This window comes from Halichoeres trimaculatus, unplaced genomic scaffold, assembly GCF_033239565.1.
Source record: "Halichoeres trimaculatus isolate MK-OKI-2021-1 unplaced genomic scaffold, fHalTri1.1 fHalTri1_scaffold_13, whole genome shotgun sequence".
NCBI lineage: Eukaryota > Metazoa > Chordata > Actinopteri > Labriformes > Labridae > Halichoeres > Halichoeres trimaculatus.
This window is the reverse complement of record NW_027437191.1, coordinates 11360316-11386019: the sequence shown is the minus strand read 5'-3', so window position 1 is coordinate 11386019 and position 25704 is coordinate 11360316. Positions and strand designations below refer to the sequence as shown.

At 39.3% G+C, this 25704-nt stretch overlaps 1 protein-coding gene across 1 annotated transcript in view; it reads left to right on the top strand.

Annotated features, from left to right (window-relative positions):
- LOC141802305 (uncharacterized) overlaps positions 1-25207 on the top strand; it is a 30125-nt gene extending 4918 nt beyond the window's left edge. The window contains exons 9-27 of the mRNA XM_074685842.1: positions 31-162; positions 2308-2463; positions 2572-2739; positions 2985-3031; positions 3069-3459; positions 5045-5182; positions 5846-5931; positions 6061-6122; positions 8429-8550; positions 8662-8880; positions 11346-11587; positions 11668-11773; positions 11862-12040; positions 19694-19858; positions 19939-21303; positions 21406-21447; positions 21582-21632; positions 23721-23787; positions 25106-25207. Of these exons, the coding sequence (XP_074541943.1) occupies positions 31-162; positions 2308-2463; positions 2572-2739; positions 2985-3031; positions 3069-3459; positions 5045-5182; positions 5846-5931; positions 6061-6122; positions 8429-8550; positions 8662-8880; positions 11346-11587; positions 11668-11773; positions 11862-12040; positions 19694-19858; positions 19939-21303; positions 21406-21447; positions 21582-21632; positions 23721-23787; positions 25106-25152 (3785 nt within the window). The 3' untranslated portion in view covers positions 25153-25207. The remainder of the gene's footprint in view (positions 1-30; positions 163-2307; positions 2464-2571; positions 2740-2984; positions 3032-3068; positions 3460-5044; positions 5183-5845; positions 5932-6060; positions 6123-8428; positions 8551-8661; positions 8881-11345; positions 11588-11667; positions 11774-11861; positions 12041-19693; positions 19859-19938; positions 21304-21405; positions 21448-21581; positions 21633-23720; positions 23788-25105) is intronic.
- Positions 25208-25704: the final 497 nt, after the last annotated feature.

The following is a 25704-nucleotide window of genomic DNA, read 5'->3' as shown; positions in this document are numbered from 1 at the left end:
TCCAAAACTTTTTCTTTTCTTTTTTTACAGGGATGACAACAACAACAACAACAGCAACAGCGAATACAACATCAGTTTTTACCACAACAATGTTTCCTGTCACAACAGCACCAGCTATATACACACTAGTTACAAATACTACATCAGCTCCAGCTACACCAGGTTAGAGCAGGGTTCAAGGAGAATCTACTTTTAACTTGGACTCAGAGCTAATCAAAAAGTCTGGTCCACTCTTGTAGCCATAAACTGAATGATGCAGACAGGGAAATCAGGACTTTTCTATTGTATGCAAATTATTTCTCCTCACAGTTACATATTCAAAATGTCCCAGTGGGAAAGTTGATGTGGATACCTCTTTGAGACATAAATCTGTGGCCCCTCATTAGTAATATAGACCTAGGGGTGCCTTGTTTCTGTGATTCATTGATTTCCAAGTTGAGATTAGGAGACATGGCAAACAGACATTGAAAACTCAAGTGTGAACAAGAAGAAAATAGAGGTAAAAGAAATTCAAGAAAAACAAGCCAGAAGAAACAAATTGGATTTACCACTGGGTACAGAGCTGTTCATTATGGTACAGTGCAGACCTCAGCGGCTGCCTTAAGCAGGGGAGTCCCCTGTATGGGGACATTTACATAACAACAGTTTCAGGGTGAAATGCACAACTTTTGTTGTGTTTCAGCCTCGTGTTTACAAGGAAACAGTGTTTCAGCCAACCTAAAAACGTAAACTTTTTAAAACAGCCACCAGAGGGGGATTTCTCTGAAATGCTGCCGACACCGTTGCCATGTAAACAGTAAGCCAGTGCTTTCAGTCGAAACGCTGATGTCACACCCCACTTCACATACAACAGGACAACAGTAACGTTGTTACGATTGTCAGGAACTACCATATTGTGCTTGTGCTGCTCAATCTGCTGGTTCTGCTGACTATTTTTTAACTAAATGTGCATCTGTTGCCCCACTTCTGCACTTTGTATTCCCCAATACACCAGATGATTGGCCCAACTCTACTTTGGTGGAGATCTCCCGAAAGCAGCTTCTGGACAGGACGGTTCTAGCACCGACTACAGGCCTGGCATGCAGCTACAGCATTTAAATTGTCCCAAGCATATCTGTGTAAATGATGATTTTTTCACTGCGTTTGAGCATTTTCAGATGAAACGTTGTCCTGTACAGGGGGCCCAAATTATTGGACAGAGAAGTAGAAAGAAGGCTGCCTGAATTTGAGGTTGAAGACCAAATTAGCCAACATCAGCCTTATCTCAGTTCCCAAAAGGCCCTCAAAGACTTGCACAACACAGGAGAAAGACAGGCTGTCACAACATGGGACCTGGAACCTTGTGTTGATAGAAATGAAGCAGGAGTCTTTGAACCAACTGGATTCAGTGGACATCAAGTGGTTGTCAGTCCTTATAGTGGTGACTTCAGCCAAGAGGACTGATGAATCACATGGGTCATCAATTTTAAGGAAGGACTGCTTTGTCTTTCCAGGTCATGCTGGGGGATGTTCTGAGTCAAATTAAGGCCTTACTGCCAGAGGTACCCTCGGACTCAGACTTAAATCAATCAGTGGCGCTCCAGTCCTTTTCTTCTGGCAACAAAATGGGCAATAATAGTTGGAGGGCAACAGTGGGAATCAGGGGCACAATGTCCCTGGTGACCCAGTAACATGGAAGAGGTGGCACATTATGTATAAGCTCAGACAACCTCCTAGGCCCCAAGGCAAGGCCTCTTGTGTTTGTGTGACCACAGAGCAGGCAAACATGTTTGCCTTTGCCAAGATGTATTGACTGAGTGTGGTGATCAGCTCTTTCTTTTCGAAACATGATCTGGGAGCCTTTTTTGAGATGTATGACACATTTACACTGCTGAAGAGGAGGTCTCAGCCTGGCAGGGGGGTGTCTGCATCCCAGTCAGTTGGTCTGTCACAGGACACGCACTCTAAATGACTTTCATCCCTCTCACCTGGCCTTGGTGGAGCAGGGGCACACAGTGTCTAGCAGAGTCACCTACTTGGGGTTGTTTGTTGTTTCTCTGTATACTTGTATTTTTGATTTTTGTTAACAGTTGCCATTAATCAGTGTGATCACACACACCGGTGCATCTTATTTCTTGCACAGGGCACAGATTTTTGTAACTTCATCTCCTTGAACTGACCCACTGGCTCAGTCCTAGTACACCATCAGTTTGCAACTGGGTGGAGAGATGGCCCTTTCACTTGGAAAACCAGGATAAGCAGAAATGACCAAATATTATTATGAGTACTTTCACCAATGCCTGTCAATAACAATGTCTGTCTCTGCAGAACTTCTGGAAATCTCATTACTGGTTGAACTCAACATCCCAGTCCTCAGTGGAGAGGGGAATTTCATTGATTCACTTCAGCAAAATCTGAGTAACCTCATGCTCCCCCTCACTTTAAGTCGCTCTGTTGAAGTAGTGGATGTAAATGTGACAACAGGTAAGAACAAAGGCTTGTGTATTATTTTCACAGACTCTTTTGTCTTGATCCTTTTCTATTTAGGACTGATTTTGAAGCTGGTCTTGTTGTTTCTTATGTCTGTTTCAGTGTGTACTCCAGACTCTAACGGAGATGTTAAGTGTCAGTGCACAGAGCGGTTTGCGTTTCCATGTGATCAGTGTGCCACTCATGGTGCTTGCAGTAATTCCACAGGGCAAACCTGTACATGTTTAAGTAAACTTCCTGCAGATGGAGTGTTTTGTGAACCAATCACAGGTAGGCATGATGATTTTGAAACTGTTCAAACAAATATGTTGAAATGCTAAGTGGCTTTAAACAACTAGTGTTAATTTGTTAATTGTTCCTCATCTCCTTTTGACTAAAGTATTAAACCAGCTGTTCATGTTTGACAGAAGAGGACAAAAGTAGAACTATATGTGCTTTGAATATTTATTTGAGTAAATAACATCATAAAAGATTACAAATTATTTTATCAATTAATCTTACATTTTGATTGGCAGGTTCCTCTCAGTGCCTAACTTCAACCACACCAGGTAGGATTACATCTGCTTTGATTTCCATTTCCTGTTCTTAACTTTTTTCAGTTGATGTTTTTTCCAAAACTCAACAGCTACAACCACAGCAGCAGCTCCAACATCAACAACTGCTTTAACCACAACAGAAGGTCCAACTACAACAGCATCAACTACAATGACAGCTCCAACTACAACAACTGCTTCAACCACAACAGAAGCTCCAACTACAACACCATCAACCACAACACCTGCTCCAACTACATCGCCATTAACCACAACAGAAGCTCCAACTACAACGACAGCATCAACCACAACAGCTGCTCCAACTACAACGACAACATCAACCACAACAGCTACTCTAACTACAACAACAGCATCAACCACAACAGAGGCTCCAACTACAACGACAGCATCAACCACAACAGCTGCTCCAACTACAACCACAACATCAACCACAACAGCTAGTCCAACTTTAATAACTGTTATTACTGGTATGTTTTTACCTCAACTGTCAAACATCCATCTCTTTTGCAAGCTTCAATTATGAGCAATGTTGTTTGCTTCCTTCCATTAAGTCCTTACCTGTTTACTGTTTTATGTATCATAGATTTGTCAGCAGAGATATTAGCATGTGCCAGAGATTTGTATGGGTCTGTAGCTGACATTCAAGGATTCTTCTTCACCTCACAGAGTATTCTGCACTGTGCTCTTGCAGTCATCTTTACAGGATGGCCACTCCCAAGGGGAGCAGCAACAATGCTAAACTTTCTCCATTTACAGATGGTTTGTCTTACTGAGGGCTGATGAACATCAGGGCTTTTACAGATACTTTGGTGACCCTTTCCAGCTTTATGCAAGTTCGCATCCTTAATCGGTCTTTTGAGAGCTCTTTGGTGCAAGGCATGGTTCACATCAGGCAATGCTTCTGGAGAATAGCATGGCAGTTTTTATTTCGTTTTCCACCACTTATTTGGGTCTGGGTCGCAAGGGCACCAGTGCCATCAGCGAAGACCAATGACCCCTGTCCCCGGCCACTTCCACCAGCTCGTCTGGGGGGGATACCAAGGCGTTCCCAGGCCAGTCAAGAGATATAATCTCTCCACTGTGTCCTGGGTCTACCCTGGGGTCTTCTCCCAGTTGGACATTCTCCCGGTTGTCCGAGCTCTGAACCCTTTCTCTAAGGCTGAGCCCAGACACCCTGCAAAGGAAACACATTTCAGCCACTTGTTTCCGCAATCTTGTTCTTTTGGTCACCACCCACAGCCCGTGACCATAGATGAGGGTTGAAACGTAGATTAACCGGTAAATTGAGAGCCTTGCCTTCTGGCTCAGCTCTCTCTTCACCACAGCAGACTGGTATGCCGTCCACTGCCGATGCTGCCCCAATCTGTTTGTCAATGTCTTGCTCCATTTTCCGCGTACTCGTGAACAAGACCCCGAGATATTTGAACTCCTCCACATGGGGCAGTGGGCAGTCCACCCTTTTCTGACTGAGAACCATAGCCTCAGACTTAGAGGTGCTGATCTTCATCTCGGCTGCTTTACATTGGATTGCAAACCGCCCCAGTGCGAGCTGGAGGTCAGTGGTCGATGAGGCCAATGGGACCACATCATCGGCAAAAAAAGCAGAGATGGGATCCTGAGACCCCTGAACCCCCGAACCTGACTTGACTGCGCCTAGAAATCCTGTCTATAAAAGTAATGAACAGAATCTGTGACAAAGGGCAGCCCTGGCGGAGTCCAACCCTGACTGGGTACGAGTTTGACTTACTGTTGGCAATTCACAAAGCACACCCCACAAGGTACCTCGGGGGACACGGTCGAAAACCTTCTCCAAGTCCACAAAGCACATATGGACTAGTTGGGCAAACTCCCATGCGCCCTCTACCACCCTTGCAAGCGTAAAGAGCTGGTCTAGTGTTCCACGGCCGGGATGGAAACCACATTAAGCCAGTTTTCATAACCGGGGATCAGGCCCCCAAGGCCTCTGCCTTTGACCACTGCCCGATCCACATTGCACCGGACCCCTATGGCTCCTCCTGCAGGTGTTGGGTCGGCAGAAGTATGGACCCATGTTACCCATTCGGGCCCCTCTGGTAAAGGCCCAGCCACCAGGCGCTCGCCTACAGGCCCCAACCCCAGGCCTGGCTCCAGGGCGAGGCTCCGGAGACCCTCCGGCCAGGGTAAAGAAATTCCTATGTGTAGCCACCATTAGAGGTCTTCGACTGCACTTCGTCTGGCCTCTCACCTAAGACCAGTTTGCCTTGGGAGACCCGACCAGGGGCATTTGCCCTGACAACATAGCTCCTAGGATCATCGAGGCACTCAAACCCCTCCACCATGTTAAGGTGGCGGCCACGGAGGAGGCAGTTTAAACCAACACCTCTAATATGGTGTCATTGTTTGGAATCCTGGTTGGCTGACTCCTGAGACCATTAGGCTCTTGGAGAAGTCAATAGCCTGAGGGTTCGCATACTCTTTCTACCCTGGGCTGTGGATATTTACATGGTGTGTTCAATAAAAACATGAAGACATATCATTGATTGTGTGGTACAAGTTTAAGCAGACACAAATGTAAGAATGCAGTTTATTACTTTTTTTTTTTTGCAGAAAATCAGGTAATTTCAAAGGGTTCACATACCTTTTCTTATAACTGTATGTGACAGCCAATATATATGGCCTACAAGTGTTGCCTGTACATATCACTGATATTTACCATGGCAAAGACTTTTCTGGTCAGTGTTGACAGTTTGACTTTGCAACTTGACATGATTGAAACACTTCAACCTGACTTTTATCTGTGTCCCATGAAATAACTGTTGTGATAACTGCTCTGTCTGTTGTAGAGAATTTTTCCTATGCCATTGAGCGAGAATTCAGTCCTTCAGACAATGACGAGACCAGTCAAGTTTATAAAGATTCCATTCGGACGGTAGGTCCGGCTTTTTTTTTTTTTTTTTTTTTTTTTACAAATGTTGATTTAATGAATCAACGTATTTTAAGAAGTTGTTCTTTATAAAAATGTAGTTAACACAATGTATTTTTCAACTTCTTCAAACAGATTCGGGATCAATGCATGACTCACATCTCCGGTTTCATTTCAGCAGATATAAGAAGAATCAGGTAAGTCATTTTTTTTATCTGTATGCACACTCCTGTTATATTCTGAGGTCCCCAAAAAAAGAATCATTATTTTGTTGTTTTTCATATGAACTAGACACATCAATTGGTCAAGGCTTTCTTATGGTATTGAGACGTATTTAATGATAAGAGGATTTGATTGGTTTAGAAAGTTGTTGAAACATCTGTAGTGCAGATCAAATTTAACTTACCGCTTTGGTAACCTCTGCATTTTCATTGGCATAATTTGGAATTCAATGTTCCCATTGCCCTGCAATTGTTGTAACCACTGAGCTTTTCTCCTGCTCATTCACCTTCTCATAATTTCAGTTTGCATAATACTATAGGCAGATAATGAATTTACCGTAAAGCAAGTAGCCTTTGTGATACTCTGATACACTTGGTAAATGTCAATCCCCTCACTAAGACTGTGGTAGAGATTCACTTCTGCTACATCCACTTGTTTTGGTTTCCTGTTTCTAGGGCTGACATTATGCTATGGCTGGACACAGGCTAGAAAACTTTAAACTCAATTTAGGACCTAAATTTTGGCTAAAGACTGTAATAAAGTAAGTAAGTTAGTTATATGGATGCTATTTCTGTGATGCCACAAGAGATATTTTTCAGTATTGTTCAGTCCTACCATAGATACAGTCAGCATGAAGAGGAACAGCGACAAAACGTCGTATCCCTGTTTGCACCTCAGGGGAAAACAAACTGTTTTCCATAACACCAAGGAACTGTTGAGTTGCCTTCTGCATCACAAATAAAATTAAAGAAAAAGAACAAAAACAAACAAACAGTTTTATTATTTAGCGAACCAGAGCACTGAGCCGAGGAGAAAAAAGTAATCTTTTTTAGGCTGTTGTGTGTGAAAATACCTGTATGAAACTCTGAGTCACCAAAAACATATGAATATATGCAACTCCATTATGTGGTGCACAAATGTACTACGTGCTAATTTTCTAGTCAGATATTAAAATATGTGAAATTTAATTTATTACTAAACCTGCTTTTGTCTGAACCTACTGTTCGTCAGAGGATAGACTTAAAAACACTCTTGTTGGTTTAAAAAGCTCTGAATGGACTAGGGCCAAAATATATCATTGATCTTTTGATCCCATATAAACCATCAAGACCACTTAGGTCATCTGGATCAGATCTGCTTTTGGTCCCCAGAGTCAGAACCAAACATGGAGAGGCAACGTTCAGCTTCTATTCTCCAAATATCATGAACAAACTGCCAGAAAATATCAGGTCTGCTGAAACTCTGAGCTCCTTTATATCCAGGTTGAAGACTCACTTTTTCACAGCTGCTTTTTATTAGAGCATTTTGTCAATTCATTTTAATGAGTTTTCTTTATTTTTTAAAAAAAGCACAATTTTGCAACTCTGCCCTGCGACTTTTATTTTAAAATCTATTCAAAAATCGATTTAATATTTTTTTCTCTCTTTCATCTTATTATTTTGCTGTATCTTATTCATTTTAATATGCTTTTACATTGAATTTTAATTGTTTTCTTTTAATTTGTTCTCTCTGTGAAGCACTTTGAATTGCCTTGCTGAGATGTGCTTTATAAATAAACTTGCATTGCCTTGCTTTTGCCTCCTACTGAGTGATTCACCCAGGGAACAGAAGATAACAGTGAATAAAACATCAGGCCAAGCAGGATCATTCATCACCTCCTTAAAAAGATACAGAATCTGATCCTATTACTGTATTTCTTTAATTTATCAATCCCTTTCAATTGCCTCTAATAAATCAATTTCTAATATCTTAGCAGTCAGCATAAATACCAAAATTTAAAATCTGCACACTTACAGTACCGGTGGTGAGGGGGGAAGGATTGTGATCCCCCAATTTGCCCCACCCCTCAACTATGATGCAACTTTGACACAACACCAGTTGTATCTGTATTATTAATGCTGACCCTTGCTGATAAAGAGGTGGGTCTTTAGCCTCTTTGCAGACAGCTACTAGAATGAATGAACCAGGCTGTAGGCATGTTCATAAAGCAGCAGAAATCCGATTTTATGGCTTGGCATGTTTGTGGTTCCTTTTTTTCTTTTTTTTGCTGTTCAAAGAGGCTTTTGACTTATTGATGGACAAACAAAGTCTTGTCAGTGGTGAATTCAGATTACTTTTGGTCAAAGCTATTGGCTTGAGACTCAACATACTTAAGTTAAAGAAATAACACAGTATGTTCTGAGATTAACAGGTTTCTATTCAAACAATGATTTACATAACATAACCTTTATGATACCTGCTCAAGACTTGATTTTCATTGGGTTTGCATTCTGTGTTGCAGGAGCGGGAGCACTATTGTTGACTATACTGTGAGAGCAACTTCATTCAGCAATGCAGAACTTGGAGCAGTGAAATCTGGGATATTTTTAGATCTATCAAGAAACTACACCATGATATTTGACAGTAAGAGTTCACATTTTTCAGAACAATCTGAAATATTGTCAGGAATGTCTGATCATCTTATAAAGCCCAGAAATGAATTAATTTTCTTTCCTTGTTGCCTTTTCCTCAAAGGTGATGAAGTCTTAAAGTTGGATCCACTCACAGTAATCACCGGGAACGAAGCAACTGTGAAATGTGGTCCTCCTCCAGAGGAACTAAATCTTGGTACCGACTTGGAGGCAGAGTGGAGGCTTAATGACAAGCTAATCGCCCAAGATAGTCAGCATGAATTTACAACAGAAAATGGAGCATCGACATTGAGCATAAACACTTTTTTTAGCACAGACAACGGTAAGACATTTGTCTCTTTACGAGAAATCTTCTTTTCAGTTTCTGGTGATTTTTTTTTTTAGTATTCTTTTTTATTGATTTTTCAATTTTGAATGCACAAACATTGGAACAAAAACAAAAAGACTCATAGCAAAACAGAACAAACAAACAAAAATTCCCACCCCAAACTGACAGAGCAAGCTTCACTGTACATACACACAAGAGAAATAAGTAGATAAAAAAAGAGAATGAAAATAAAAAGACACCAGGAGACAGGAAATCAAAAAGCACATACAAGAAATAAATGAGAGAGCACACAGTCTTTGTCCTCCAGATACAGATTTAAGTTGTTTCTTCTACAAGAGAGAGTGCAGTGGTTTCCAGATCCTCCAGAACTAGACCAATTTTTGATTAAGGTCATGAGTCAACTTCTCAAGAGGAATAAGAGCAGAGATAGTTTTGTCTGTCAGTCGAAGCTACAGGGTGCAGCTTGATCCTTTAAGATCGATGAGTTTAAGAGGGGTCTAGCTGCAGACCTCCACTCAGCTGCTTGAGGAGCAATTTTGAAACTGACTTCTCTGCTGCAGCCATTCTGTCTCAAACGTGTCATGCACTCCTGTTTTTCAGCTTTTCAGTTAGTTGGTGAGATCTCCGCATTTGAATCGATCCTGCAAGTGCTGCTGCAATGTCTGTGTAAAGGATCAGCCAATCACTTAACTTGCTCCGCATTATATGCTTTGTTTGGCAGACAGAGTCATTATGCTGAAAAACAACATTATGGAACAAAAAAGCCATTGTGAAAAAGAACATTTGGAAATAAAAACTGCCTTTGTAAAAAGCAGTTTTTTATTTTATAAAAGCTTGTAAATAATAAAAAAGGTGTTTTTTAAAAAGTATGAAATTGTTAGAATAATAGTTGTGTAATATTTACTTATAGTAATTCGATATTAAAGAATAATAAAACATATTTCACAATTTAATAGCCAAATTACATATTTTTCTGTTATTTATCAAAATGCTATTTATTTCAGAATCTTGTTTTAGGGCTGTCATTTTAACCCGTTAATTAGATTAATTACACCGCAAATTAATGCGTTATAAGAATTAACGTAGATTAATCTGGATCCCAAACCCGCGAGGCCTTCAAAGACGCACTTATTTTCAAATGTCTAGCATTTACAAATAGTTTGTCGTACATGGAAAAAGTGGTGTTCTCATCAGATTTTCAAATTTCCAACGGTCCCTGAATGTCTCACACCTGACGTCAGCAACATGCTTTGAACCGGGGGGAAGAGAGAGCGCTGTCAAGGGGACTGCCGTCCACATCTCGTTTATTCACACGTCCTTTTTGAAAATCTACAGAAAATCAACCATTTGCTCTAGCTAAATTCTGTAAAAAACAGGTAATTTTACACTCTTTACTGCATCAAACAAGCCTTGATTGATCGATATATATCCTGTATTTAAATCTAAAGAATTCTTTGAAAATTTCCTTCCATCTTCCTGGTGTCATGTTTCAGCTTGGGGCTGCTCTGCACCAATGAGCAACAGTTTGTGTGTTCAGAGCATGTAAAACTGAAAATACTTCACTTTTCTTTGATCCAACAATTGATTAAAGTGTTTTTAGCCTTTAGCCCTGGTTCTCCTGACCTCATAGAAGTATAGAACTTCATATTGCAGTGAAAATTGAGTCCACATTGAGTAAAAATGTGAACAGAAGCAAAAAACGTCCTAAAAATCAAATCAGCTTATCTTAGGTGCAGGACTGAGTAGATTTTGTAAAGATAGAACCATAACACTTTTTTCATTTGTTCCTTATGCCTCAGGGTACCTAAAAATGTGTTGTTTTTATTCCCACCTTATTTGTAAATGTTTTTTAATGTCTTTTAATGTAATTTTAATGTCCTGGAATTCAAATTCTTTATTTTGGGACCTTAAGCAGATATGAGATTAAAATGCGATTCATCAGATTAATTAGATTAATTAATTACAAATCCTGTAATTAATAAGATTAATTTTTTTAATCGCCTGACAGCACTAATATATGTATATATATATATATATATATATATATATATATATATATATATATAGATATAATGGGGGGGGGGGGGGGGGGGGGGATGCCCAGGGCGCAAAAGTAGCCAGATCTGCCCCTGCTGCTTGATATAGAGAAAGTATGGATATGTTTTGCCACTTGATGACCAGCACCTCAAAAACTTAACGACGTAATCTTTGCTAACACCCAAAAAATTTTGTTTACCATTCAACAAGCTCAGGACAAAAACTTGAAACCCAAAACCACTGTACTTTTTCACAAAACTTAAAGGACAAATTATTGCAATATTGAACAATATGGTTACCTTTAGCCTTCAACATAAATGCTAATATCTGTTGTTGTCACCTGAGAACCTTTTTGAACAAGACTGCAGTGTTCTGTATAAGAAAAGTTTGTTGAATGGATCTTTCATCACTTTTAATTATAGGAAATTATGAATGTAGGCTGAGGAAGAAGAGTGGAGGACAAATTTTCAGACAACGAACCACAGTCAAAAAACCATTCAACCTCCTTGAAAGACCAGTGGTTCGAGTGATACCAGTTGATATAAAGGTCCACTGTGATTCTGTCAAAAATGTGTCCCTGAGGTGTGAAGTCAACAGCCCTCACAAAGCTCGGTTAATCAATGACTCGTCTGGTAAGCTGGATGATACAAACTCCTCAATACAAATCAGCACTTTAAAAATCTTTTCACAATTAATATGTTTTTTTTTTCTTCAAACTATACAGGCAAAGAAATTCCCACCAACCATCAGTTTTCAATCTCAAAATGTGAAGAAAAAGAAGAGACATTCACCTGCCAAGTGGTCGGTTTTCCAGAATCAAAACAAATAAGACTGGAATTATCCATAGGGAGTAAGTATCCACAACAGGAAGTTTAAAAGACCTTCATATTTTCCTGTACTTCAAAGTGTTGTGGTCTAAAAGTTTTCTCTCTTCACAGATTTTGATTGCAACGACTCTATCTATGGTACTGGTCAACGTGGGCAAACTTCCACAGCCAGCTGTGACAGTAATGAGGTGGGAAGCAGGACAGCAGTTTGTCGGGAAACTGGTAGATGGATTCAAGAGAGAAACAACTGCATCCTGCGAGAGGTTTGGGATCTTCTAGAGCAGTCTCAGGTGATGTATTTCACACAGTTCCTGACACAAAGTTTATTGATATGAATACAGTAAATACATTACTGGGTTCAAGTTTGTACCCCTGTATATATTTTATCTTATTTCTCTAAACAAGTGGTACATGGTGCTTTTTCCCATTTAACAACCTTAACTTTAACCTTAGGTTAGAGGATGAAGAAGAGTAACAATAAAAACTACACCCAGGATAAAAAAGAAATGGATCAACGGTCATCTTGAAATCATCCCACTTTTATAAAGTTGTTTGTTCGTAACCCATGGTATAAACAAGATTATATACACCAAAACTCAACATTTCTAAATGCTTTTCTCAGTATAGAGTGTTTGCACTGGCGTCACATTTTAGGTAGTTACCTGGATGTATACAAACGTAAATATTGAATGGACGGAGATGGAAGTGCGTGGTAAAATATTATTTTAAGGTGTCTTATCCGCCAACAAGTGTTGAAGTGTGAAGGACTCAGCCATTAAGAAAAATAAATATATTTTGAAAATTATGCCTACCAAGTTGTAGCGACCCATATGAGAGGTTAGCATCCTTATCATCATCTACCCAAAGGTTTAAAAACAAAGATGTTACTCCTATAATTTTCATGGAAAGAGAGGTCCATGGAATAAATTATGTTCTTTTGGGAGAGGCTCACTTTTAAAAAGCCCTTAAAAGACTCTGAGTTTTACTCAATTACTATTTATTCCAGTCAATTACCTCTTAATCAAAGTTATACTTTATCATCAGTGTTGCCACAGTTACTTTGAAATAGTAATCTGATTACTAGTTCCTGATTACTCTTTTAAAAGTAACTTAGTTACTTTACTGACTACTCGATTTTAAAAGTAACTCAATCAGATGACAAGTTACTTTGTTAGTTACTTTCAGCAGCTGCCGGCGACACCTGCAGCTGCATAATTTGGCAATAATTGTACAATGCAATTAAAATAAATTATAACATGAGCCCACATGTTTTGTTTAAAAGTAACATGCAGACATTGGTAGTTGTAAAACGTGACCTTTACAATGAAAACAAAAATATTTATTTTACACATTTTGAATTTCAAAATACAACTAACGAATGCTTTTACAGTACCATTTTTGGTGCATTGCGCAATTTTTTATTTAAATTATTTTCTGTTTAAATTCCTTTTTTTTTTTTGGTCTAGTTTGGTTTTTATCAGTTTCATTTTTCTTTAAGCTGTAGTCAAAGGGTCTGCAACCTGTGGCTCTGGAGCCTCGTGTGGCTCTTTGCAGTGGCTTCTTGTAACTTAAAAAAAAAAACAAAAAAAACTTTTTCTTTGAAAATTTTTGCCATTTTTTAAAATATTTCTTTTTTTTTTTAATGTAACAATTTTTTAAATTACCATTCATTTATTTTTGGCAATTTTTCAAAAAAATTGGCAAATTTTGGAATTTCAAAATGTTTCTTTTGGAAATTTTTGCACATTTTAAAAAAGTTCCTTTTTCTGTGCAAATTGTTGAAACATTTTGCAACTTTTTGAAATTTCATAAATTTAGCAAATTTATGAAATTTCAAATTTTTCTTATTTTATTTTATTTTTTTTCAAAATGTATGAGAAATGAAAAAGCTAAGACCTTAAAAAGTACAAATTTATATATATAAAAACCCCTCTTGTTTAGATAACTACTTACTAGATTTGTAGTATGTTTAGAATTATATACACTTTTAGTCTTTATTCTGAAAACAAAATACATTTTGTGGCTCCTGAATGACTTAAATCCAGGTGAGCTAAAGCAAAATGGCTCTTATGAAAGTAAAGATTGCAGACCCCTGCTGTAGCCTATTGAATCTGTATTTGTAATACAACAAGCAAAAACAAATGTTGCTGGAGTGCGGGCTTACATTATCCTCAGTACCCTGCTCGGGGCACCCCAGTCTAAAAAGTCTGGGCATGCCCCTGCTTGCCACCAGGTGCCCTGTTGTAGCCTACGTTATGTTGCTCTGCTCCTCAGTGGATGGATTTGTGCAAAACAGAGGGTTCAGCTCCTGGAATAGAGGGAGTTACAATTAAAGACAGGACCTACCTTTCCCCAGGTAAAAATCAAACAACTTCTCAAGTGTTTATGGCCGCAGCGCGCAAATCTCTCTCTGATTGATTCCTAAATGTTTGAGTCAAATATCTTAAGCAAACTGCCAGCACGCGGTGAACAACGAACCATAATATTATCATCTTTACCTGACAAACTCAAAACAATGACTGTGTTTCCAGCTAGAAAACAAACATTTCTCCTCTCCCCCTCTGTTTACCTTTGTGTCACTGGCTGCTATTACGTGTGAGTTATCCTCATGCTGAAAACGTGATAAACACGCGACTCCCGTCAATCCCCGAGACACAAGAAAAAAGCATGTAGATTTTTTTTACATGAAAAATTAAAAGAAAAGTAACGCACAGTGAGTTGAAGAAGTAACTTTAATCTGATTACTGGTTTGGTAATAGTAACGCGTTTGATTACTCGTTACTTAAAAAGGTGGTGAAATCAGAGTAATGCCTTACTTAGTAGCGCGTTACCAGCATCACTGTTTATCATAGTATACTTACTTTTACTAATGTGTCATTTTAAGATGCTATGGGCAGAGAACATGACCTACCTGACAGGAAATGCTGTGAACAGACTCAAATGTTGAGATTAATGACAGATTATTGCCCTGGAATCCTGATGGAGCTTATCTAACCACAATGTTGTCCTACAACTATTTACACTCCTCACCCTGATCTGCGATAATTATATGAAATGTTTTTCTCTCAGTCCACCGATGTGTGCGGCAAAACACACAGCAGTTGTCAAGTTTTTTTTCCGCTGTGCAGTGATCCCAACTTGAAAGGACACCAAAACAGATTCTCCTTAGATTTGCAATTTTATTCTTTTTCAAGATAAAAGAAAGAAAAAAAAACTTTAAAGTAAGCAGACCAAATATAACCATGTTAAGAAATCATATAAATCATCAAAAATGAGCATGAAGTTTAAGCATTTAAAAAAAGAAAAGTCATAATTCCTATCAAAGTAATATATTTAAATAAATTAAGTTTAATTATAGCTTAAACTTATGTTTTGCTTACAAATAACTGAAACTAATTATTTTCATGTTTAGAAATCCTGTGTTGAACAATAAATTAGGTTTTGCTTTGCCTTAATTAACAGAATAATTTCAAATAACCAAATATTTATTCATTTATTTACATACTGTTAGTGTTTTTTCAGGTATCTTAATTGCGTCTCGTAGACAAACAATGAGAACAATGGGATGCAGGAGCGTGTGCAGAGCACAGGCCCTGTGCGCACCCGCGCCAGCATCGTCAGGACAAAACTACGATCGTGTGTGTGTGTGTGTGTGTGTGTGTGTGTGTGTGTGTGTGTGTGTGTGTGTGTGTGTGTGTGTGTATGCAGTGAAGTCGCAGGCAGGTATTGTTGAGTGACGACATCAACAGTTCCTCCACTTCTATTGGTCGACACAGACATAGCGGCATTTGGCGATAGCATCACAGTCTGATCCTATCAAGTGTGAGATGAGACTCAAATCAACATGAACCATTTTAAGATGTTTAATATAACTTTTGTGTTCACTACCGCACTATATGACCCAAAAATCAGCAAATCTATTGAAACGTCCTTTGACTTTGTAAACAATGACGCTACTGCTAACAATGCTAGCCTATTTGTAGTGATGTTACTGCCCAACACTACACACAGTCAGCAGTTATTCTCCAGTGGTCTGTTCAAACTTGAAAGTCTATCAACAAAATGAAGAGTGAGGTCAAAAAAGCACATTTAACCCCAAACTTACCAAACAGAGACAATATTGGTTATCCTTTGCAGATTTTTGAGTTACTGCCTTAAAAATCTGTCCAGGTCAAATTTTGGGTCCATTCATATCAATTTATTCAATCCAGTTAATTCACATTGCTGAAATGAAGCTGTCAGACAGACGCTGAAAGAAAACATGAGCCTGAGATTTTATTTTAAAGCATTAGGATCTCTAAATCAAAAAACTACTACAGAGGTATCAGGAGGACAGATCTTTTGATGAGAGCATTTTGTGGCCTTTGTTGAACCTAACATCATCACTTCTTGGTCTTGCTGCGTTGTGTAAGAGCTTCAGTCACCAGTAAGCTGTAGGAGAAAATGTGGGACTGCATTCCTTTTAGATAGTAAACTGGGTTGGTGGCTGACATCCAGTTAACACCCTGGAGGAGTGAACTACAACAGTTACAGTAAGCATTACCTAAAAAAAACAAACCACATAATAGTTGGGCAGAGGCTTTCTGCCCCGGATTTTCCCGTTTGTTTTACTGTGACCTCAATTAAGGCCACGAGCCAAATTGTGTTGATTAAGCCCGGGTGTATCCAAACATTTTTCAAAGAAGGCCACATCTGATTTTGTGAAAATGACCAAAGAACCAGCAGCTCTTACTGGCACACTTTTAACCCTAAAAGTAACACACGAATGGTTTTTTAAATAATTTCTTCCTTTAGTGATTTCTCATCACTAGGTGGCGTCAAACAGCCTTGTGTCATCATCACAGACTTATAAAAACAACCTCACCGGTCCCTCAGTTGTCTCTTTATACCAGATGATCAGTGGACAGTTTTCAACAGTGTTATGTGCGGGAAGTAGAAAATATTCTCCATTAGGGGGTGAAATGGGGAAAATTTAGACCAATTTAGAGTCGATGTCATCAAAAATATGCCTGTGCATTTTGGCGAGGGAAGCAGCGTTTAGCTCTATTCATTTAGAAAATGTAGTGCTCTTTAACAATTAATCAAAGCTATAAGCAGCATATAAAGGTCTGGTTGTTCTGTGGTCAGTTGTCAACTTCTATCAAGTTCTAAGAGTGACCGTGCTAATGGATGACTCTTAGCCAAATGTGTCAGTGGTTGTTGGCTGATTGTCACCATTTAACAGGGTCATACTTTACACTGAAACACCAGCATGGTCTGCAGCTGTGTTATTTCATGTATCTTCTTTATTCAACCTTAGGTTACACGGTTTGACTGCAAGTAAGCAATATTAACTGCAGATTTTCTAAATCCGGTTTTTACTTTGTGTATATATTGCAAAAGTTGGTTTTGAGCCGAGGTTATGACCGAACATGTCTCACTACGGAGAGTAAATATAAGTAAACCTTAATATTAACAGGAACAGATTTTATGTTTAAAGTGAAACTAAGGTATACTCGTTCTGATTTGGGAGGGTTTCTGGTTTATTGACCAATGCTTACGTGTTGATATTTCAGCCGGAATAGAATAGAATAGAATAGAATAGAATAGAATAGAATAGAACAGACTTTATTTGTCATTGCACAAAAGCAACGAGATTTTGCTGCGCTATCCTGAACGCAGAGAACAAAAAAATAAATAAAAATACAACAATGCACTCATATTAAAGCAGGTATATATGTTAAAACATATATCATCATACATCTAAAACATAGAGCATAAAAAAACGTTGACCGTCATGTAGTTGCACGTAGCCCCTTATTGCACTGTTAAATGAGGAGTGATTGCACATAGACCCATAATATAAGCATCAACAGAAAATGCAGTCAAAAGCATCAAGTAACTCGCGTTGAAACTCATCTCTGGGGTAAACGCTGCATTTCTCCACTAAAAACTTCTGTCCACTGAATGTCTGTCCACTTGTTGATATCTTCCATTCACTCATTGATTTCTCACAAACCTGTGAGTTGTTTGCTAACAGTCAATTGGTGTAATTTAGGTAAAAAAAATGTGATTTTGGTGGTTAAACCCACACATCACTTCACAAACCATTGTGCATACAAATATAGATGCATACGCAGCCGTAACTGTTAACAAACAGGAAACTGGTCAATCCACAAAGCTGGCTAAGCTCAAAGCCTGGCTTATTTTGGTAAGTCAAGTCAAGTCAAGTCAACTTTATTTAAAAAGCACCTTCAAGAAGACAGCAGTTGATCAAAGTGCTGTACACAATACAAAGAAATAAATAAATATAACAATAAAAACAATAAAAAAAAAGATAGAAAAACATTGTAATAAAACTCTAAAAATTTAAAAACTAAAAACTAAGGTGCCTGTGATTTTTAAGAGCTCATTGATGAAACGCCAGAGAGAAAAAGTGGGCCTTTAAGGAAGATTTAAAAATCTCTGTGGTCTGGGAGGCTCTTATATGGATGGGGAGACTGTTCCACAGTCTAGGGGCAGCCGCTGCAAAGGCCCTGACACCTCTCGACTTAAGTCTGGTTTTGGGAACCTCCAACAGCAGCCGGTCAGAAGACCTTAGGGCTCTGGTTGGGGAGTAGAGATATAGCACTTCAGACAGGTACAGAGGAGCAAGACCATTGAGGGCTTTAAAAGCGATTAAAAGAATTTTAAAATCAATGCGAAAACGGACTGGGAGCCAGTGGAGGGACGCCAAGACTGGTGTAATGTGGTCACCTTTTTTCCTGCCCAAGAGGAGTCAAGCAGCAGCGTTCTGAATGAGCTGAAGGCGGTTAATTGATGACTTATCCATGCCAATGTATAAGGAGTTACAGTAGTCCAGTCTACATGTGACAAAGGCATGGATACTCTTTTCAAGATCTGCCTGTGAAAAGTAGGCCGTAGTCTTAGCTAAGAGATGGAGTTGGAAGAAACTTGCTTTAACAACGGCACTGACCTGCTTATCAAAGTTAAAATTGTTATCAAAGATGACACCAAGGTTCCGAACATTAGTCTGAATGTTAGAACTCAAGGGGCCCAGATTTTCAGCAAAGCAGGCTGTTGTGGTGGTGTATCCTCCAAAGGAAATGATTTCTGTCTTAGATTCATTAAATTTGAGAAAATTTTCCCTCATCCAAGCCTTCACATCACTGAGGCAATCGAGAAATGCCTTCACAGTATCCTGGCCTAGCAATCTAAGCGGCATGTATATTTGGACATCATCAGTGAAACAGTGAAAATAAATTTTATGCTTCTGAAAGAGATCCCCAAGTGACAACATGTACAGAAGAAAAAAAATGGGACCCAGGATGGACCCTTGAGGGACTCCACAGGTCAGTGAAGCCACATCTGAGGAAGTGTGGCCTAACTGAACAGAGAATGTCTGCTCTGCCAAGTAGGACCTGAACCAACAGAGCCGCGCTAACTTTAGTGAGAGTTTGGTTCCATAAACGAGGCTTAGAGCTAGTGGGGCTTGGTAACCACGGTGAATTAGCCAGTGTGAAAAGTCTGGTCCTGGGCAGGCTTACGTTCAGGCTTACCTTAGCTGCGTCTCAGAGAAAGTCCGACAGGCTTCAGAAAGACGCCTTGTGAACTGCATGTGTCACATCACACTGGTGTGTGTCCTTGACAGGGAATCTAAATGTACACATAATTTAGAACATGATTCATTTTAGTGTAATAATTAATACATGTAAGATTAAAGTTGGGGGACAAATAAAAACAGACATCAGGCCTGACTTTGGATATGCCTGGTTTAGATAAAGTTGTGTCTTTACTACCTGTTCCTAGAGTTTTGATATTTTGAGATTTACGTTTCCTCTCTCTGCAACTTGGAAGTCATGCAACAACCCTCTGCTGTTAAATCAAACTTCTGGACATTATTTTATTGATTTGATCTCTGAGATACTGACAATAGTCATTCTCTTTTCTCATAAATCCTGCAGTTCCTGGATAGCAATTCACTTCCTGGATTTGTGGAGAGTCTAAGCAATGTCACCCAGAACTTCTCTGCTCAAGTGCTAAACTCTACATCAAACATAAATGCCATTGTTGACATTCTCAGCAATATTGCCAACACATCAGTAACAATTGATCGATTTTCAATGGAGGTAGGTAAACAAGAGTTTTACAAATGTAACATGTATTACTTTGTACACAATCTAATATCTTCTCTTTCTTGTCTCTGTAGGATATCCTTACAACTGTAGGTATCCTCACCACAGATGGGGCAAAGGATACCTGGGTCATTCTGAATGGAGACATGGGAAATGCTTCATTTTCCAACAGGAGCGAAAGTGTCAGCTCAAGATTGCTGCAGTCTATTGAGACAATTACAAGTCGCCTTGAAAATAAGTCTTTTGACATCTTCACACCTTTTGTTCTCTTGAACAAAACGACAGATCATTCAGGCTTTTTCAGTAATGACTTTAATTCTTCAGTGGAGATAGAAATACCAGAATCTGGTGAAAATGTGACTATCACTGTGATAACATTTGCTTCAATGGATAATGTCCTCCCCCCGAGGGATGGAGACAACTCCTCCGGCTTGGTTATCAATGGGAGAGTCGTACTAGTTCAGTCTACCATAACAAGTGATGCCTTCAGTAACATTTCCCTCACATTTGATGTCACGAATGATACACTGGGGAACCCACAGTGCGTTTTTTGGAACTTCACCCTTTTTGAAGGTCTGGGGGGATGGGACGATCAGGGCTGTGAAGCAGTACAAGGCGAGAATGGAACTGTCATCTGCACCTGCAACCACCTGACCTCATTCTCCATCCTCATGTCACCCTTTGCTCCAGATTGCCAAGCGTGCAGTTTGATAACATACATTGGAGTCGGCATCTCCATGGCTTCCCTGGTCATAGTCCTAATAATTGAAGCTGTCATATGGAGGAAAATTCGAAAGAACACCACGTCTTACCTGCGTCATGTCTCCATTGTTAACATCGCCTTTTCACTTCTGATTGCAGACATTTGTTTTATAGTCGGGGCGTCCATTTCAGAGCCAAAGGATAACTACCCAGGATGCTCTGCAGCTACATTTTTTATCCACTTTTTCTATCTAGCCCTGTTCTTCTGGATGTTTTCTTCAGCTCTGCTGCTGCTGTACCGCACAGTCAGCGTATTTGATGGAGGATTGTCCAAACATGCCATGCTTGCAATTGGATTCTGTTTGGGTTACGTAGCTCCTCTCATCATCGCAGTCATAACTATAGCTGTTACCGCACCCAGCAAAGAGTACATACAAGAAGACGTCTGCTGGCTTCAACTCTTCGACTCGTACGCTATCCTGGCTTTTGTGATCCCTGCTCTGTTGATTGTAGTGATTAACTTAATCATCCTGGTTGTTGTTATAACCAAAATGCTGAGGAGAAGGGCAGTGGGAGACGCCGCACGAGCAGCTGAGAGGCACGTTCTGTTGGTTATTGCAAGGAGCCTGGCTGTCCTCACACCTATATTTGGACTTACTTGGGGTCTGGGAATTGGAACCATGGTTGACCGATCGGAAGGGATCCATATCGCTTTTTCATTCTTCAATTCACTGCAGGTAGAACAAACAGAGTTAACAACACTCTTTTGTGCATTACACATTATGCATGATCTGTCTTCAAGCCATCTAACGCGACTCTTTCTCCTCTTTTTTTCAAAGGGTTTCTTCATACTGGTGTTTGGATTGCTTTTGGACAAAAAGGTATTCATGTCTCAATAATCAAAATTGGTTGAATGGTACAGTTGGTTCCAGGTTAATTACTTTCTGGAGTTGCTTTAAATGCTTTAACTGTTGTTAAAAATAGCTGCGCTAACTTTTGAGTGTCAACTTTTCAGGTGCGGTCAGAAATAGCAATAAAGTCACAGTCTTCTTCAAGTGGGACAAGGGTAAGACTTTTTATCAGTCATTTTATCTTTTTAAGCAGTTTTGAGTATTGTACGGTGGCCCTGAAAGCACACAGTGCTGCAACTTAAGAAAACACAAGCAAAAAGACAAAACACAAGCAAATTAGGAAAACATCTTCATTAATTTGACAACACGTGCGCAGCATTTAGAAAAACGCACTGAAAATACACCGCAACACAATGGAAGTGTTTCCAGAGGGCACTTATAACTGATGCACATCTGCCGACACAATTGTTGTTGTCATGGATTTTCAGTCCCAGCTGAATGTTTGCCGTCAAATTATCCAAAATTGTTAATTTTAATAGTGATGTTGATGTTTTTAAGTATGGCTTGTTTTTCACGCGCTAAAGGAGATTAAGTGTGATTGTACGTAAGTGTCCTGTTAAAGGCGGAATGACAGCACTTTCAGCCTTCTCAACACCACTATTGTGCGGTGTAGGGGAGATATAGCATGCTGAATGGATTAACAATATATCTCTTGTGATAAAGTTATGAACATATATTTGTTCAGTGATGAAAGTTGATATTTTGCTGGAAAAACAATGTTGTATTGACGTATGCTAACTGCTAGCATATTAATGCAATTTCTAGTGTACATTAGCATCAAAGTAGCATCAAGTGCTCTTTAGCGTTTTGGTAAATTAAGAGCTCTATAACATGTTGAATGGATTAGAAATGAATCTCATGTGTGAGACTATTTCACGTTTGTGTGTTCAGTGATGAAACTTGATGTTTTGCTGGAAACCACGAGAATTTCAATGCAATTCAAATGTATGTTAGCATCAAGCTAGCACCAAGTGCTCTACAGCGTTTTTGGTAGTTTAAGAGCTACATAACATGTTGAATCTATGAAATAGTTATCTCTTGTAAGAGAGTTTTGTGTAAAACCATCATGGGGCTTTAAGGGAGATCTCCAATAGCCCCATTTCAACCCTTTACTTTTATAAAAGTACAAACACCTCAAGTGAGAGGTATACACATGATTTTACTTACTTTAAAGCAAGGGTGGACTGGCTACGGGGATACCGGGAATTTCCTTGGTGAGCCGTTGGGCCAGTGGGCCACGGCCACAACATGCAAGAGAGGGGTGGGGGGATCAGGCTGTGGCAGAGTTGCCTGTCAATCACGCTGCTCAAATGGGGACAGTGCCAGACAGCATTGTTGGGGGATTTGAAGATTGCGTAATCTGCAGTGGCGGGCTGGCCATCGGGAAATTTGGGACTTTCCCCAAACGGCCAGTCTTTTCCTAGACCCTAGCCGGCCGGAGCTTTTTGTTTTCAAATTAATGAGATTGGGGTGGACTGGTCATCTTGATGGGGAGGGGGGCAACGGGATGTGTCCTGTTGTTGTGGGCTCAGTCACAGTCCCAGATTGATCTGAAGCTCTTGAATTTGAACACGAAATCAAGTCTTCTAGCTCAGGCTAGGTAGTGTAAGCAAATTACCTTCAAAGCCCCAAAGAAATAAAAACACATTTTGAAGCCTCTATACGACTTAGTACATGGTGTTGTACAAGGTACCTGGACGATTCTCCATATATCATTGACAGACACTTTAGGCAACTCCAGCAAACACCTAATTTAATCTCTGCCACCATAACACTGTCTACTGTCACTTTGTACTCCTTCTTTCAGTAACTGGAAATGCTGAAGCCACCTCACGGTAATGTGAAGCGATCTGTGCATGAACTGTGACACAATGTTAAATAAATCCAAACCACACACTTTTGACTTCATTTCCCAATACAAGTGATGAAAAGAGAACCATAATGAAGCAGCGACTGAAAATCCCCGGCAACAACAAGCGTGTCGACAAATGTGCATCAGCTTTAAGTGCCCTTTGGAAACCCTTCCGTTGTGTTTTAGCGTATTTGCAGTGTGTTTTTCTAATATGTTGTGTTGTGGTCTTTGCAGAGCATTTTCTTAATGCTGCGCACTTGTGAAGATGTTTTTCTTAATTTGTATGTGTATTTTTTTTTTTTGCATGCACTTTCTTAAGCTGCAGCACCGTGAGCTTTTAGGGCCACCGTAGATTGGGTTGATACATGTTTTGCTTTTATTTGCATTTCAGAGCACAAGTGCAGGAGCTTCGTCTTCAGGCGTATTTGGCCTTTTCCGAAACTGGAGAAGAGGAAGAGGTAAATCACAAACTAAGTGCTGTGGTGGAACCAAAATGGTCTGAGTTGGTGTACGCAAGTTTCATGTCAGTGGGGAGCGCGTTGCGGCAAGGGAAATCCGTCTGTGGAGGAAAATAAAAACTGATGTTCTTAGATTAATATTTAGATCCTTGAATTAGATACAACACCAAGAATGTTTCTAACATTTCACTGTTCACCTGCCAATCTATAAAATACTTTGCTATGAAAGAGGAGCGCAAGATTTCAGCTGATTTCTCCACATAAAAAAATGTTTCCTTTATCGGTTTATTAAAAAAAAAAAGAAAAAAATTAAAGCAGGGTTTATCAGTTTTTACAACACTCCCATGTCTATGATAAAGTCTGCAGAGGATATTTAGATGGCACTGGATCAAACTTTTAGCCTGGATTTTTTCAAGGAAGCCGCATTGATTACAGGATTGACTGTACAGATTATGATTTCACTCCTCATAATATTATCGTATAAACGTGAACTGTGTGTGAAAAAGTGACCAGTTATTAACAGAAGTCGTTCATTTACATGAGATCACAATCTATGTGCTCCTCACGTGGTACAAATAATCATTAAACTCCAGTGTACCCGTGCATAATTGAGCACGATGGACAAACTTCAGCTGCACTCCCTCCTCAGTCTGTGACAGGTTCAGGCTGGAGTCTGCAGCTTCTTTCAGAGCTTCAACACATCTTTAAAAGACAACTTTCCACGTTTCTGGACCTGAACAGAAACAATTAATAATATTGTGGCTTCTTATAGTCAGACATCACGGATTAATTAATCAAGGTATAAAGAAGAATGTGTAAATTAAATGTTTAAAACTCTGCTGTGTTTTAGTTTGTCACATCCACGCTGCTGAATCACTGCACTGATTTTCTTGCAGACAAGTTTTTCCTGACTCGCTCTAACGCCAGTGATTTCCAGCTGGGTTTGGCCAGCTGAACCTTGAATATTTAGGGGCATGTTATTTACATTTCCCATACTGCCTCACTGCAGCTCTACAGCACTTAACTTGTCCACTTGCAAAAAACAGATTTCAATTGAAAGAGGGAAAAAAACACAAGATGGTCAAGTTGATGTCAAATATTTACTTAAGTTTGCTCGGAGCAAGGCTCTGCCATTGTGAATCATGAGCTTAATTGAATATGCTGAAGACCAATTATACCAGATAGCAGACCTGGACTTTTCTTGTATTGGCAGATATTCAAAATATACTCTAAGATGATAGAGACATGAGTAAAAGCCTGGAGCATGGCCGTCATCTGCCTCTAACTGAACTCTCTGGTTCTTTGCTGTGTTTTTCAGATGGTTACCAAGTATCATCGGGGAACTCTGGGGCATCAAATCCCTGATGACCTGATGATTTTTGCAGTGTACTCTGGCTGAAAGGGAAGGGTAAAGTGAAACGTATGAAGGCTTCATTTTTAAATGCTAAAATGTAAATGAAGGATTTAATTGTTGTATTAAATGAAGCACTGCTTATTACACTCTGGAATACAAAGCAAATTATGCAGCAGTATTACATAATGTATGTAGGATGTACAGTATTAATTGTATTTTACTATAAACTTCTCTTTTCTATTTTTATAAGATTTAAATTGTATTTTTGGAAAAAAAAAAAAAAGAAGAAAGGATGAATTTACTTGAATCACAAAGATAAACACTAAGAAAAGTTTGTTGCAATTCTTATTTCTGGCCACTAGAGACAAGGGTACACCGCTAACACATGAGATCCAAATGACTGTAAGCATTTACAATGACTTTTTCGATAATTTAAAATTCTTGATGCACTTTAACGCATAGCCACACACTGTATACAAGATTATATGAGATCACTGTGAACTCACTTAAAAAGCTGACAGGTGATTAAAGGAATTCAGGCTCACTGTATGTGTGTTTTGTGT